A 16638-nucleotide genomic window follows, 5' to 3' on the forward strand; every position below is an offset into this window, starting at 1 on the left:
ACATTTCAACATGCGTGTGTGGAGCAGATACGAGATGTGGATGTGTGTGTGTCGTGTTCATGTGCTCATCTGGCTCCTGTGTGTTGGATTCCAGCTGTAACTGCAGCCAAGAGACTCAGCCGTCCACAGTAAAGAGCTCTCCACACACCCACACACATACATTAACTGGATGTATACAGATGGACACATTCACACAGCCCGCTGTTGTTTTTGTTTGACGCATGAATAATTTCTAACAAAAGAGTAAGAATAAAACCACAGGAATATTCCTTTTTAATTGAAATGTGGGGGACAACTTTCTCATGGCAGGTCAAGTCGTCAAGACCTTTTTTATGAGCTTCCCATCACATCTCTCCTTCAGCCTCTCAATTCAAGACGAATTCTCTAAATGTCATCGGTGAGCAAAACTTGTAACCAAGTCATCAAGTCATCGTGTGTGTGTGTGTGTGTGTGTGTGTGTGTGGTGTGTGTGTGTGTGTGTGTGTGTGTGTGTGTGTGTGTGTTTGTGTGTGTGTGTGTGTGTGTGTGTGTGTGTGTGTGTGGTGTGTGTTTGTGTGTGTGTGTGTGTGTGTGTGTGTGTGTCTCGGGGGCTGACTGTTCAATCAGAGCTCACTTCCCATGAGCTCGGTGTAAAAACACCTCCGCACAAGGTAAACACTCTGTTACCATAGAGTCTGTAACTATGGAGAGAGAATCAGGCTCAACTTTACACAACCAAGACACACACACACACACACACACACACACACACACACACACACACACACACACACACACACTTGTTCTCCTTTATCAGAAACATTTCAGTCACTCATGTTTACATTTACTGAAACAGGATCTGATCTAACTGGAAAATCACAGTTTACACCACATTTCTATATTCATGTCAATCTTTGTTACACATTCTTAGTAAACACGACCATAAGTGCTATAAAGTTGATCTCATTTAAATGTCTAGGGTGCTGCGATGACATCTGTGTGTTGTTTTTAAGTAGTCCTCGTAGTTATAGTGGCACTTCATTTTAATACCGTAGGCTGCTGCGTCTTAAAATGAAGCTGCTTGTGAACCATTGCCGTTTCCTTCTTGGGTTGTTTAATGTTATTACTCTTTAGAGGCCTCAACAAGTCAAAGTATTCAGTATTTTACAATGAAAACACAGAGATGAAAACATTTATTATGCTGTTAATAATGTCAGATTTATCCTGCGACCAGGACCTGGCTGTGTGAAAACAGGAAAAAGGAAATGGAAGTCAGATTGTGATTGTGTGTGTCGGATGTTTTACAGTCACACAGGTCGCTGACTGGACTGTAGCTGCTCTCGTCAGTTATTTTCCAGGTACACATCTCAGCCAGACTGTACACATTAAGTGTTGAATGTAATGCACTTTGGTCATCTAGCTTTGATGTATGTGATCCTAACCTTTGCTGCACATGAAATGTACATTTCATTAGTTAATGTGTCTTCAGCGGATCGATAGGTACAGTTGGAAATGCATCCAAGGAGCTTTCAAGGAGGACTGAAATCCTCCAGAAGTGGTTTGAGGCACATTGGAGCCAGATGACAAAAATGTGTATATATCAGTCTCTCCAGGACGCAGAAGCCATCTTTACTCCTGTGGTCTGTGGAAACTAGGGATGCAACGGTACAGTTTTCCCAGTTCGGTATGCATCACAGTTTTTGGGCCACGGTAACGGTACGGTTTCGATATCTTAATATAAAACTACTCACACTAGCAAAGGCAACATTGCATGTAAAAATAATTAAAAGCAGATACAGTCAAACCACAAACCTTATTATAAAAATTTAACACTTATCTTAATTGCCTTCCATAAAAAACATATGCAGTATCCAATCAAGTTAAACAGCAAACATTATTGTAGTATTGTATTGTACTGTATTGTATTGTATTGTTTGCCTTTGTGTATTGAACCTAACAGGGCGTATTGAACGGTTCGATAAAATATTGAATATTGTTGCATCCCTAGTGGAAACAGCCTCTCACAAGGTCTTTTCCAATAAGTTGTATCCCTCCAGGCAACATGCAAGATGCTGTTCTCGAGCTACGGCATTGAATAATGGCCAGAGCATTTTTGCAGAATATTATGAAGTTGACCTTTGACCTTGTGGATATAAAATGTCATAATGTAATCATTTATTCCTTTTAGACATTTGTGTAAAAATGTGTTTTGAGGTCACAGTGACCTCTGACCTTTGACCACCAACTTCTAATCAGTTCATCCTCGAGTAAAAGGGGACATTTGTGTCAAATCTTAAGAAATCCCCTCGAGGCGTTCTTGAGATATCACGTTCACAAGAGTGAGATGGACAGATGGACGGATGGACAACCCGAGAACATAATGCCTCCGTCCATGACTATCTCTGGTGCCGAGACATAAAGAGCTCCGGCAATTTTAACACATGATCATTAACGATGGCTCACAAGCTGTCAGAGCGTTTATATGATGTCTGAGCACTGATCAGTGTGAGGGACCATCAGGAGCCTGTTTCATCTGTGTGTCTCTGTCATGCAGTTATTATCTAACATAACTGGGTTTCTGTTTCTGTGATGGAGGCCTGAGCCTGTCGGCTGTCTGACCTCTCCCGACACATCTGGTGTTATATAATAATCTGATTCTATTTAAACTTATGTGAGTGCAAATAAAAAAAACAAAAACAAAATAAAATGAATGAATGAATTAAAAGCTTAAGCTCACAAGTTATTCCTTTTCCTTGGCTTTCTAGCAGTTTCCAAACAGATTGAGAGGCACTGCCACCAAACTCAGTCCTTCACCTCCAACACACAGCAGAAAGGTTACAGGCCTGACGTACACAGAAACAAACGTTGATGCTGCAGAGGGATCCTGACTTTTAGCCTCCAGCTGTGCGACCTTTCAAACTCCACAACCCCAGTTTGTTACACAGGCTCTCTGTTAAAATGTAAAGTGTCCAAAGCCGAGCTGAAGGGTTTTTGTTTTAGACTTAACAAAGCTCCTCCAGAACCTCAGAAGAGGCAGAACTGGCACAATGAGGACTTTTAGTATTTCACATAGACCAGTGAGGCACTGAAGCTCAGTGTGTGTTGTTGGTTCTCTATGTAGATGTAACATAGTGGATATAAATCAGACTAATTATCTTCTCTCTCTGTCGTTCTTGTACGCCTTAACTTTGAGCTCTCTCGTAAAGACTTTTCTAGTAAACACAGAAATGCCAAATCTATTATCTAAAAATACTGAAAACTGTTTGGTTGCATAGCAACATGGATGAAGAAACGCTCCTCGAATGCTTTTAGCCCGTTCTGTTACTAGACCTTCGCAGCAGCACCTTGAAAATCGCCTGTCTGATCTCAGCCTGAGGCCCAATGACGCCTCGTGAAGGTGTCGAAAGGTCTCCTGGGTACCAAAACTGTCAACAGCAGAACATATTGGTCGACATATGCAGTTATTACACTAGAAATAGTCTTTCTCTTAGTTGTATCTACATTTTGGTTTCCAAGCTCTGATTGTGGTTGTGATATTAACTGCAGGTTTACCAGTAACAGTGTGGGTGGTGCTCTGCAGGACTTCTCTATTTATGAAGTCTGACTTTCCTTTGCTGGTGCAAATCTACATTTGGTTCTACTTCCTATATTCTCTCCAGAAAAACTAAGTCCTGCCTGACATTTGTGTTAAATATAATGCAAATATTATCTGATGCTTCATATGTACGCTCACTATGCTGTTAGTGTCGATCAGCAAATATTATTTTAAAACCACGTTTATGTTTTTGGTGACTTGGCTGTAAAACAACTCTTCCGCTGGTATGAGGAACAGCGTATAAACATCCAGTAGATACGGAGCAACATCAGCATTCATGTGAGGTTGTTTTTTTGTCTGATGAATCCAAGTTCATATTTCATCTCCTTTTCGCCCCTTTAGCTCTCAACTCCTGAAGGTAATATTTGTCTCACGAGCTACTAAATGTTCCAGTTTGTTCACCAGCTAGTTGCTGATTTTGTTTGCAGTTTTTTCTTGTTTTTGTTTTTTCGAGCTTTAACCCAAAAACACGTCTTCATTTCTAAACAGAAGAATAGGCCATTTACTAATGACATACAACAGATGTACTGGATCTCTGTTGTCACATTGTTAACATTATGGTTACGTTTCGGCAACAAGACTGCTTGGTTAGGTTCAGGAAAACATCATGGTCTCACTTTCTCCTTTGCTCCCGTCATAATTACTACGGCCAGTGGAGGTCACCGCCTAACAATTCACGTAAATACTTAGCTGTCAAAACAGGAACGTTGCAGCCTGTAAAACCACAAAAATGTGCTGAAAGATACTAAAACGCTCCGCAGAGCTGAGGGACCAGTTTCACATACATGCAGTCATTTTATCCATTGTCAGTATAAATATATTGACTATAAAAGCTCAAAATAAAATGAATTTACATGAAAATCGCTGGAGTTATTACACAGGAGTGTGAATAATAATACACCAGCAAAAATTCAGATTTATGTGACTTAAGCTACGGAAAGGCCAAGCAGAGTTCCCCGTCTGCATTAGTGCTACAACTCCTCTGAATATAACTGTGAGCACAGAGCCTCCTCCTGTTTGTGTGTCCTCAGATAACTTTGTGAGGGAGAATCCACGTAGTTGGCAACAGCGTCCCTCTGTTGAGGGAAAAATCCCCAACCGGCTGTCTGCTTTGTTGCACCGTACGCCTTACAAGCAAAGCAGGGCTGAATGAAGTTTTGTGGTGTGGAAGTGTATCTCATGGCCAGGCTTACCAACTTGCTTCATTTATTTATTTTTTTAATAAGCCTTTTAGCAACGGGTGTTGTCACAGACGACTGCTGGGGCTTAGTAGGGGGAATATTAGAGTTTTGTTGATTCGGCTGGTGGCTTTCGGAGCAAGTTGATTGGATTTTTTCAGTTCATGTAGGTTCAGCTAGCCATGATGCCAACAGTAAAAGCTGCACAGCTAGTCAGGGAAGTCCTCTACTGTATCTCTTTACCTTTCAGTGTTTCACCTGGCCAGCTTACTATCATCATGCATCTATTTACATCTGTGTAGAGATCAATCTCTCCGTCCACTTCTCCATTAGTATTCACACTCTATCGCTCTATTCCTCCCGACTCTTTCTCTCTGCTGTTTTTCTTTGTCCATCTGTCTCAGCCCGTTCCAGATCTTTTTATTTTTTCCTCCGGCAGTCTTTCCTTCTGTCTCTTCTTTACTTACACATTCTGCTTTTCCTTTTCAGCTCTTTACCTAATGTACTTACGCAGAGCATCTTCATAGAAGCGAAGATATTAATAATAATTAAGCTTCAATTCTGACACCAGCAGCATTAACAGTGTTCAGTAACAAGCAGGGTCACAGCAGCAGGTCCGTGACTCATTTTCTGTCTGCTCTATCAAGATGTGCTCCACACTGACTCCAGTTTCTGCAGTTCACCTTCAGGATGTTACTATTACCTTACTGAAAAGCAGAAATGACCACAGGATGTATTAATCACTATAAACTAGAGCAAATATAGTGAAACTGTCCATTCAGCGTACTAATTAACGAGCTATAGTCTGTATCTAATCTGAATATTAATTTACATAACTGAGTGTAGTCCTTCAGTGCTTCATACTCTGAACAACACAGGACGGCACCTGCAAAACAAGCTGTAAGCTGAAAGTCCACTTCCTCTCTCAACATAAGCAATCACCATTCACTGTTCAACCTGCTCCTTCAGGCTGAGGCTGTGAGGATCTTGAGATTGATTATTTAGGGATAAAGACATGGCTGACAAGCTAGCTGGTCCCTTTGTTAAACATAAACATAAGTTAATAACTTTTCATTTTTCTGGCATAATGTTAGCTTTCTGGCTAATAGCTGAGCCAAAGGCTTCTATGAGCTCAGCCTAGTTTACCAAACGCTGCCGTGTCTCATGTGAGGTCCGTCCTATTTACTGGAATAGCAAACAAAGTTTCCATTCTCTGAGAATCTTATGGGAATGTAATGATCGTTCCAGCTATTAGTCAAACTCTCAGGTGTTGCCAGGGAAACAGAGTTACTGCCTGTGACAAACATTATATATCCTAGTGCTGGGCGATATGGAAAAAATCATATATCACGATATAGATTATTTTATATCACGATAACGATATATATCACGATATACCACAATTAAGTATGTTTTTAGATTTTTTTCTTTATTTTGAACCATCAGAAATAGAAGAAGTATGTATTTACATTGCTGCACGTTTTATCAAATGAAAACGGGTACACTACAGTGTGCATTATTTGTTTAAGCATGTTAGTAAAATAAATAGCAACAGAATAAATATGTAGCAATGGCATGTAGGCTCATACCTTGGGCTAACATGACTCCTGTGTGGTCCTCTGGGAAGTACGCAGTCTGTAAACAGCGAGCGCAGAGGGTCCAGTCGCTCCTGATGAAATGTATGGTTATACTCATGTAGGGCTGCGTAGCTCTGCTTGTCCACAGGTCCGTCGTCAAGGCATAATGCACCACACTACACACATCTTTTTCCACTTCGGCCCGACAGACTTCGTATAAGCAGGGCAACTCGACTTTGCTGAAGTGCTTCCGGCTGGGCATAACGTACCTTGGATCAAGCACTTTGACGAGTTCTCGGAAGCTGTCCTTCTGAACTATATACACTGGAGCCATGCCTTTACAAATGTAGTTCGAGATGGCACGTGTGATTTGTTTGTGGCGTTGAGACGTTCTCTCATATGGCGAGCATTGTGCTAAGGACTGCTTAATCTTAGGCTGGCTGTATTTCTTTTCAGAACTTCCACCACTTTGTTTTGATCGAATTTGTTGTATTGTTGTGTATTCATGTTCGTGGACCCTTTTCAGGTGGTAGAAAAGGTTGGATGTGTTCGCATCTGGCGCAGGGATAATTTTGTTGCAAAGTTTACAAATAGCCTCCTTTTGCTCCGTGTCGGAGGTCTTAAATCCGAATCTCATCCAAATCACAGATGTGCCCCCTCTTTTCGGGACAAGTGGTTCTTCTACCTGTGCCTGTGTAGCGGTCTGTAAAACCTCTCCAGGTTGCGCCATCATCCATCCTTCGGACTTCAGCAACGAAACGCGCATGTGCAGCACACATGTCGCAAAGAACGTAAAGCAGCGTCGTGTCGCAAACCACATTTCTTTGCGAAGAATATTTATTTTATTTCTCTTTATTTTCAGTTATGTAAGTTTAGAAACTGCATAGTCATAACCCAAAAAATGCAACTCTGTTGCAGGCTATTAAATGATATATTTTCTGAAATAATTGATAAAATGTGTTTATCACGATAGAAACGATAGAAGACAAATGGCACGATAGACACGTTTCTATCGTCCCCACGATACATATCGTCATATCGCCCAGCACTAATATATCCTGATCACAAAACACATGAAAATATAAATTAACGGTCTATTTTTCTTCTCTTTGGTGAGTGACCATGGTTTAATGGGGATAATTCCAGCCAAGGTGTCCACAATTAGGGAATTATTGGCCTCCACATTGTCCATAAAGTCCTGAATCAATAATTAAGTGAGTGCAATGACAAGTGCAGAGCAGTGAGTCTGAGGAGCACAGACTGCTGTTTTGGTGAATGAAGGTGCAGCATGATGTACAGAACGGCTGGTTTATGTTGAATATAGATCCGAGGGTGTGGAGATTAATAAGTATGCTTTCAGCCACATCACTGGTTGTTCTGCTGCATTCACTGGGATTTTTTTTGCGTGTAAATTTGCATTGTCTCAGCAACAGACAAGGTTTATAGTGACAAGGTTTCCAAAGTGAAAGGCTGGAGGAGTGAGAGCCTGAATGTCAAAGTCATAATATTGTTGGTAAAAGGCAGCGGGAAGAGAATATGTTTCTGACCTTTTAGTGGCAGGATACTGAACCCCAAACTGCTCCTGATGTGCTGGTCGACACCGTGCACGGCAGCCACTGCCATCAGCGTATGAATGTATGAGTTGCTGTAAGTCTGTATGTTTGAGAACGTGTTGTACGCCCTCAAACCCCCACCAGCAAGCTTCATTATCTAGTAGTGTGGTGTAAATTGTATGACATTTCATTTGAAAAAGAGTTTAATCTCCCATAGGGACAAGATTATTGGCTCTTCATAGACTGTATGTTACATGATATTCCTGAATAGTTGATGCTGTTTGAGCCGCAGCGCAGCCTTTACAAAGGGCAGTCATCTCAACAGCTCCACTTCAATAACAACCACAGGATGTTCTGCTGGGGACACAGACGGTCTCAGAACAACCCGTCACACGCTGTAACAACTACTGTCAGAAAGAAAAGAAATGCTGAGCTGTAAAAGAATGACATCAATTACACCAACATCACTGAACAACAGCAGAAACACCATCATACCTCACGCCACTTACATTGTTGCAGATGTTGATGATGAGAACAGAGACGTACCCACACCTAGCATGTGTAGCGTCTACTGAAATTACAAAAGTGCTCGAGGGCCCGAGACTAACGGCATCCCATCATCCCGGGGACAATGTGAAATGTGTTGGGGACAAACAGAGACCTTCCCTCAAGGATTGAAGGGATTTCTGTTTGTTGGTATAATTATTGCTTAGTTAATGACAAACTGAGCCGAGCTCTGACGACAACACCATGTAACTTTGCATGCTGTTACTATAGTTACAATCACTAGCTGGCTACTTAGCATGAGACCAACAAAAAATAAAATATGTTAAAATCTGAAAGGATGCAGTAAACGTAGTATTGATGGGGAAACATTCGAGTTTTTCACTGATAATGTTAGATCGTGAGCAAGAGGTTTGCGTTGAAATCAGCAGGAAGAGAGCTGGTTAGCAGTTAGCAGCAGGTGAGCTCTGCAGTGTTTGGCTCAGAGGGCTAACGACCACAGAGCTAACAGAGCTAACAGCTAAACACACAGCCGGACCGAGAGTTTCTGTTTAGAGGAACCTAAAGCTGTAAACAGTGAGCTGCTCTGTGGATCCTCTGTGTTGTGTTCAAAGACAGTTGTTAGTTTATTTTGCAGACTCTAAAGAAATCTACAGTCCAACAGTCACAACTTGAACAAACTGTCTTGAAAGGTGACCAAGAGAGATACTTCTAATTAATATTATATGTTAATATATCTTATATTATAATAACAATGTAAAGAAACAACTATTTGCTTTTGGGACAGTTTACATCCACTGAGGCTAATCCCTGGACCGGCAGGATAAATGTGGGGAAAGGTCCGAATCACTTTTCCTACATTTCATAGTGTTGCTTTAATCGTCCTTTAATCACCTTAATACAAAGACAGGAGCTTGTGTTTCTCTCACCTTAAATTATTTTATTAACACAATATTTAATATACATATCAGCACTAGCATCAAACATTTCTTAATAGTACCCAGCCCTTTACACGATATACAGCTATTATTGATATCAAGGTGATTGACATACACATGGATAGAGGTACGGTGGTATGTGTGATGCACAGGCCTGTATAATTAGGGAGACAGAGGTTGGACTTCTACAGAGTGCACAGATCAAACTGACAGGAGGATATAAATATAGATATCAGCTTGACAAACATAAGTGACCAGAAACATAAAGTCATTCTGTACAAACACGGTGCTGACAGTGTCAAAGCTGCACTGTAGTGTCTCTCCATGGATTAGTCTGCTGTGGTGTCGTTATCTGATCAAGCTCGATGCACTCGTGTGCTGAGAGGTAATTACATCCCAGCTGTTTGTATTCTGCCATTTCAGATTTCTCTTCAGAAACAGTATGAGGTGTAGATGGTGGTGTAGATAACAACCGTTCTGCTGCATATTACAGTCAATGCATAGCTGACCATGTGTGTTTATTGTCCTCACTCACTGAAGGCTTAAACACTTCTGTCAGATCATTTAATCCAGACGACTTATCGACTCCCAGAGGGGCTGCTGCAGGATTACAACACACATGGCAGTTTGTTTGCTGTGATGGATTTACTCTTGTATTTCTTTAATTAGCAAATTAAAACATCTTGTAATCTCGTAGTTACTAATGTAACTGTGTTTGTATGTAGAAACCACATCTTCTCAAACTCCTGTTCCAGTTGTGTGTTTTTGTTGTTGTGTTGTTAAAAACCTGATAAATGAAGTAAACACAGGACAAATTAATCAGCTCATTGTTTTGTCGGGAAAATGTCAGAAAACGGTGAAAAATGGAACCCGTTGTGTCCAAAAGTGACGTCTTCAATACTCCAAAACCCCAAAACATTAAACTCACAACTGACTTCAAACATTTCTTACGTTTTCTAGACTGGAACTAGAGAATAGTTACATCTTTACTTCAAAGTTACTTTGCACTATTAAATCATTATAAAAGCCAGTTAAGTTGACTTTAGTTAAGTTTACTCAGGATGAGTTTAGAAACTGCATTTATCTCTTTTGTTGTTTATTGTTAAATCAAAGTCAGGAATCTTTATTTTTGGTGAATATTTTTAAAATAATCAACCTAACCTGCAAAGAAACACTGAAGTAAACTGGTATTGTAAAACACATATATTTCAGAAGAAGAAATGTGAATGTGGTGTTAGGGTATAAAACAAATGATCTGTTGATCTTTACAGCGGTGACCTTTAGAGAATGGTGACAGTAATGAGTGAGATGTGTGTTTTGCCAAATTTAGGTTTAAAAACTAATTTAATTATTTTCATCAGTGAGAAATGTTCAACAACAGAAACGAATCCAAGCAGACCAGAACTTAAAATCCAGACTTTATCATGGGATTAACTGTATTAATGTATCTTTTATCAAGGCTGAACTTCAGCCTCAGATGAAAGCAACTCTCATTATCGACAGCCTCTATGACATTTTCTACTATTTCTGGATTGTGCTTTCTTTGCAGAAGAAAACCTGCAATATGAACAGAAGCAACGATGTGCTGTTTAAATAAAAAGTCATGCCGACGCTGGCTTCTATGTGCGCTCTGTGTTTGCATATTCTGAACCAACTACAGAGAAAAATGCTGATATCTGGCAGACAGCAGGAAACTCAAGCATAAAAAAACCATTAGGGGCAAAGTGCAGTCTGGGCTGATCATATTTAGCCATTTTTGTATGTTTTCTGAACACCACAGAGGTAAATTAAGGGAAAAAGTGCAGACAAATGCAGACAAACGCTAGGCTAAGGTTACATGGACTGGAATCTAATGTCTTTTGACTTCCTGCTGTCAAAATCACAAACGATCACACAGAACTGTTCAATGAAGAAGCTAGCAGACTTCATGTTTTATTCACAAGTCCAGTGGACACAACTACAGGAACTTTCAAATGAAGCTAGAAAGCCAAATATTCTTCTGTATTTTAAACCAAAAAAGGAAACTCTGTGTAATTCTGGTTCAGGAATGCACTCAGTGTTCAGGGGAACCCCACTGTTTATGGCCTTCAAAATAGCTTCTGCTGCTATTCAAAACCCGAGCAGCTGAACAAAGATGGAGACCTGCTGGATTCCTTCTGGGCGGTCGACTCCCTTCTGGTGAAACTGATGTAAAATTCCTCTCGCCAGGTTCTGCTTTATCGTGAGCTCCCTGTAAAGCTTCATTAAACCTGCTGTGAAACCTCACCTCCATTTCTCAGCGCTATGCTGATGCTCTGCTCTGCATTACATTTACATTAATTCTCTCATACGTTCACATTAACATTTTCAGTGCTGTTTTCCTCAGAGAGCAGTTTACAATGGTTGGAGAATCAGTGGAGACTGAAACTAAGATATTGTCAACATGACAAACAACAGGTTAGTTCAGAGGCCGTCAACATCCTCACAAATACATTTATGTGCCTTCAAAAAGACGAGTGTCAGCTGGTGGGGGGTTAATGTGGGTGGAAACCAGCATCAAGTGAGCTTTTCGTTCATGGAGAGAGATTAGACGCCTCTCACTAGAAACGGAGGCTGGATTCAGTCCAGCCCTCTCTCCTTGCCGCCTTTCTCATTTTCACCTCTCTCATTTTTCTCCTCTCTTATTTTTCTCCTCTTATCCCTCCGTCTTTCATCTCCGCCTGTCCTTTCTCTCTTCATCCTCCACTGCTTCTTTTATTCTTTATGCTTCCTCTGGCTGAGTTTACCCGGCAGTGACAAGCTCATTCATTTTTCAGAAATAGGAGTTTTGTTAGGACAAACATTTCTCAGAGGCAGAAAAAAAACCTCCTTCATTTGAGTCAAACCTGTTGATTTCTTCTGTCTCTTTTATTTATTCATGATTTCTCAATTATCACACGCATACACTGTTAGCTTTATGTCTGCCTTCTCTTTCCTCTCTTTCTATTAGTTCACTCCAGTGTGTCCTGTCAGTTTAGTTGTGTTTTGTGTACATTTAATTTGCATAGACTAACATGTTTCAGAGAAAACATACAGCAGCTGCGGTACGCTCTGGTTGCTTCTGGCAAATAGCCCTGAGCTGAATTTTGGGAAAGTCTTGATTAAATGGTCTCAAAGCTGACTTGAAGCATGATAAAGACGGAAAAACACAAATCCTTGAGTCCAGTGTCAGAGTCTCGCTCCCCAAGACTTCAGTTTGTTTCTTTCTCTCTTTGGACCCCCGCTAGCTTCTGTATTTAAACACCATCTACTCTTCCTGGGGTCTCCATTATTTTCAACACAAAGCCTGTCTAATATAAAATATAGCTCTACATGATAATTTAATTTATAAAATCATTGAATAAACGGATTTAGCAACTCACCCACTAGAGTGGGATGATATCTCTCTGCATCCGTTTCATATTTCCAAGAACAGGAAAAAGAAATCTATCTTACGAATCATCGTACACGGTTCCTTATGTAAACAAATACATCTGAAATCTGTTTGTTAAATTCATGTACTGTTCTCGTTCTACACGCAGCAACAGAGAGCGGTCCAATGACGACTGTCGAGTAGAATCATCTGGTAGTTCTGGTGTTTCATTTTTTGATGATATTTCTAGTAAAACACAAAAAAAATCCAACCTACTTTTTACACTTAACCAAGCCAACGATTGTTTCTTCATCAGACATCAGAACAAAAATACAAAAACTGAAAGCAATCCATGTGGCATTACTTCTCATCCAGAGTGTGATCCAATTTAGATATAAATAGTCACAACAACAAACTGTCAGAGCGTTCCAGCTCCTCCAACGTGAGCGCTGCTGCCTCTTTGTCTTCTATAAAAGGGAACTCATTATTTTTGGGTGTGAGCCAGTTTTTCAGACAACACAAGCAGTGCTGCAACCAACCATTATTTTCATCATCAATTAACCTGCTGATTAATTCATGATTAAACTATTAGTCGGTAAGTCTATAAAAGGCCAAAAGTGACATCTTGAAGTGGCTTTTTTTGTCCAACAGGAGTCAAAAAAGCAGCGCAGAAAAGCAGCAAATCCTTACGTTTAAGAAGCTGGAACAAGCAGCACATTTTTACATTTTTATTTGAAAAATGAGTGAAAGTATTACATGATTACGAAAATAGTTGGCAGTTAGTTTTATTACAGTCGAGTAATCATCACCCTGCTGGGTTCCAGTCATTGTCCAAGGTCCCGATTTCCTCGTTGAAACTTCTAATTTCCTGTGTTGCAGGTGCAAGATGCCAAAAACTTGGCTGACGGTCAAAAAATTACGATCTCTGGCAAGTGTACACAGAATTGAACCCTCAGCAGTGCAGCCTCTGTGCATTATGAGTGAAACAGAGCATGAAAACGGACACATGGGGTAGCAGACGCCATTATACATTAGAATATTATTATTGTCCTGAATTTACAAGAAGGAATTTTGACTTCGAGTGGCGGTCCGTTGTACATTTTCTGGTCGGAAGCTCAATGCTGGAACACATTCTGACAATCAATTAATCAAGAGGATAATCAACAGTTGCAGTCCTCAAATGAATTTAGTTCAGAGGATATTGAGTTTTGGCCGACAGGGTTATTTGAAATGGCTCCAGTATGCTTGTCCCACTGTTTTATAAAGACTGATATTATTGATCCATTTCTCTCTGCTTTAATACTTCACTTTCGGAGCTGATATCTACTCACAAAAGAATAAATCAGCTCATATTTGACATATTACTACAATGTTTAGGCTCGACAGCTTGTTGTGCGGTTGTACAGATCTTATTTAGTTACAGTTTGTATCTCAGGGGTTCAAAAGCAATTCAAACACAGCTTCACTACGAGGTCAGGGGCTTCTTTGAAATGCACACAAAGGGGCAGCAGAACAAGAAAAAATGAAGCTGAGCTCGACTCCTTTAAAGCCAGGATCATTTACACCTCACCTCTAAACACACAAAAGTGACTGACGACAGCCATCCTGGGGTGGAGGAACTGACCTATACGCTGGAAAACTGTGGTGGAGGGCTGACCTATAAAGCAGAACTTGGTGGGAAAATTCTTGAAGGAAAAATGACAATCTTAGGCTGTTTACTGCCCTTAAGCAAGGCACTCGAGCTGCACCTGTTCAAGCCCTGTCACAACTAGTATTAATCTTTGGTAGTAGCAGAAAGGTCAAGTGTGGAACTATACAAATCCAATACAAGTCTGAGGAAGAAAACACGCTCTCAGTCAAATAATCCTGCATTAATAAGTGTTTAAATAAAGGCAATTAGACATGAGTACTTTAAAAGATGAGCTCCTCTCTTCCTAAACAGCTGTGATAACTAGGTGAAGTATAAGCCTGGAGCATCCTCCCAGTAATACAAATATCATGCTTTGAATAATTGGCAGGGATCATAAGTCTGTTTTGTGTTAAATTAAAACACTTCTTGTCAACAATTCACCTCGAGGAGATAATCTTCCCTCAGAAAAAGACACACTGCATTGCAGAAGGAGGAAAAGCCCCTTTGTCGTGTGCATCTTATTTTTGGAAAGCAGCTAGCAGAAGACTTGCTGTCTCTGTCATCATTATGTGATGAGTCACAGCCAAACAGCTTCAGGTGCACATATGAAAGAGAGCAGAGACTTAAATCTGACACTATCTGATGAGAGATGTTTGTTTGGCTGGTTTTGCAACGTCTCCATGATTTCCTTATTTAAGTGGACTGACTCAAACTGTTTCTACCATCTGAAAGTTAAGGTTAAAGTAGTTTGCAGTATCTATTATAAATGTCTCTGCTTTGTTGTTGCAACTCATGTTTTTTTGATGAGTCAATGAATGGCGCCGAGCAGAGGAGAGCCCATGAACCTCACCAGCTGTTGTTACAGGATTCAATCAGAGCCACAAAGTTATAGGATGTTTGCAACCTTGTACCATTACAGTCATGAACAAACATTACAATGTGTCATTGGTCAACGATTCTGATTATCGATTCATCGGTTTGAGTATTTTTTTTAAGGGAAATTCTCTGATGAAAGCTTTAAGTGTGAACTTTTTCTGGTTTCTTTCCTCCTCTATGACAGTAAACTGGATGTCTTTGGGTTATGGACACAACAAGACATCATCTTGAGCTTTGGGAAACAGTGAAGGACATTTTTCACTACTTTCTGTGAATTTTAAGGCCAAAAATCAAATCAATTAATCAAGAAATAATCTAGTAAATCATTATTTGCAGCCCTAAAAATAATCATAATTGAAACTACTAAATTTAATCAGCAAAGTCTACAAGTCTAAACTTTTTATGTCACTATCGTTCTTAATAACTTACTGGTTTACATAATTAAAGTTTGCAGTTTTGTAGCACTGGCTTTTTCCAAATGCAAGAGATCATTTATGCAGTAGGTAGTTGTCATTGTAACCATTAGAGTTTAATGAATATCTTAAACTGTCACGACATCCAACAACTGTTTCCCAAAATAGAGTTCCACTTAAAGTTCCTCTGAGTTTCAGAAGTAACCAGAATATGAACCAACAGGATCCTAACATGATGTCAGTCCAGGAATAAATAAAATAAGAGTTCCTCATCCTGTCAGACTTCCCCTGATGTAAACCCAGAGGGAAGCGACAGGGATGAAGGGACACTGCGGTGTCAGAGTTTGGCTCACGATTTCCTGACACCATCTTGTCAAAGATGTCAACTTGCTGCTCAGCTTGACAGCAATCATTTTTCAAATTTAATATTCTGCAGTTTAGGGGGGAAAGTTTGTAAACCTAACACATAATATACAGCCTGAAAATTACCATAAACTAAAATAAAGCAATACAATGTATACAAACCATAAAGGAGTTTAAATTCACCACAAAAAGGACATTTACTGAGGAAGCTGTCATTTACCAGAGTAAAAGGTGTCTTTTCCACTTTAATACTGTGAGAATACAGCGACATACCCTGTAAAGTCACTTGGCTTGCAACTGGTGCCTTCCATGCTAAAATGTATTCACGGCAATGCTGATATAGAAAAACACAAACACACCTCTTCATGTTGTGTTTGTCTTCTCTGTGTTGTTGCAGATCTTATTGTCAGACTGGCAAAGGACAAGTTTGGAGCCATTCAGACGGAATACCAAAAGGTAATATTGTGAATGAATGTTTTGCTGTGCCTGTGTCTTTAGCTTATTGCATCATATTTGTGATTCATGATATAAATCAAGTTAGATAGGAACCTTGGAGATATTCTGTAGTCACGGACTTCTCTGAAGCAAGGATTTAATACATTTTACGAGCAAAGGCAAGGCCATCTTTTGACTGACAGCTCAGAAAAAAATGGTAATTGCTT

At 40.0% G+C, this 16638-nt stretch overlaps 1 protein-coding gene across 1 annotated transcript in view; it reads left to right on the forward strand.

Moving 5' to 3' along the window:
- prom1a (prominin 1a) overlaps positions 1-16638 on the forward strand; it is an 89367-nt gene that overhangs the window by 16928 nt on the left and 55801 nt on the right. The window contains exon 2 of the mRNA XM_073486590.1: positions 16374-16432. Within this exon, the coding sequence (XP_073342691.1) occupies positions 16374-16432 (59 nt within the window). The remainder of the gene's footprint in view (positions 1-16373; positions 16433-16638) is intronic.

The sequence above is a fragment of the Pagrus major genome, chromosome 18, assembly GCF_040436345.1.
Source record: "Pagrus major chromosome 18, Pma_NU_1.0".
Lineage (NCBI taxonomy): Eukaryota > Metazoa > Chordata > Actinopteri > Spariformes > Sparidae > Pagrus > Pagrus major.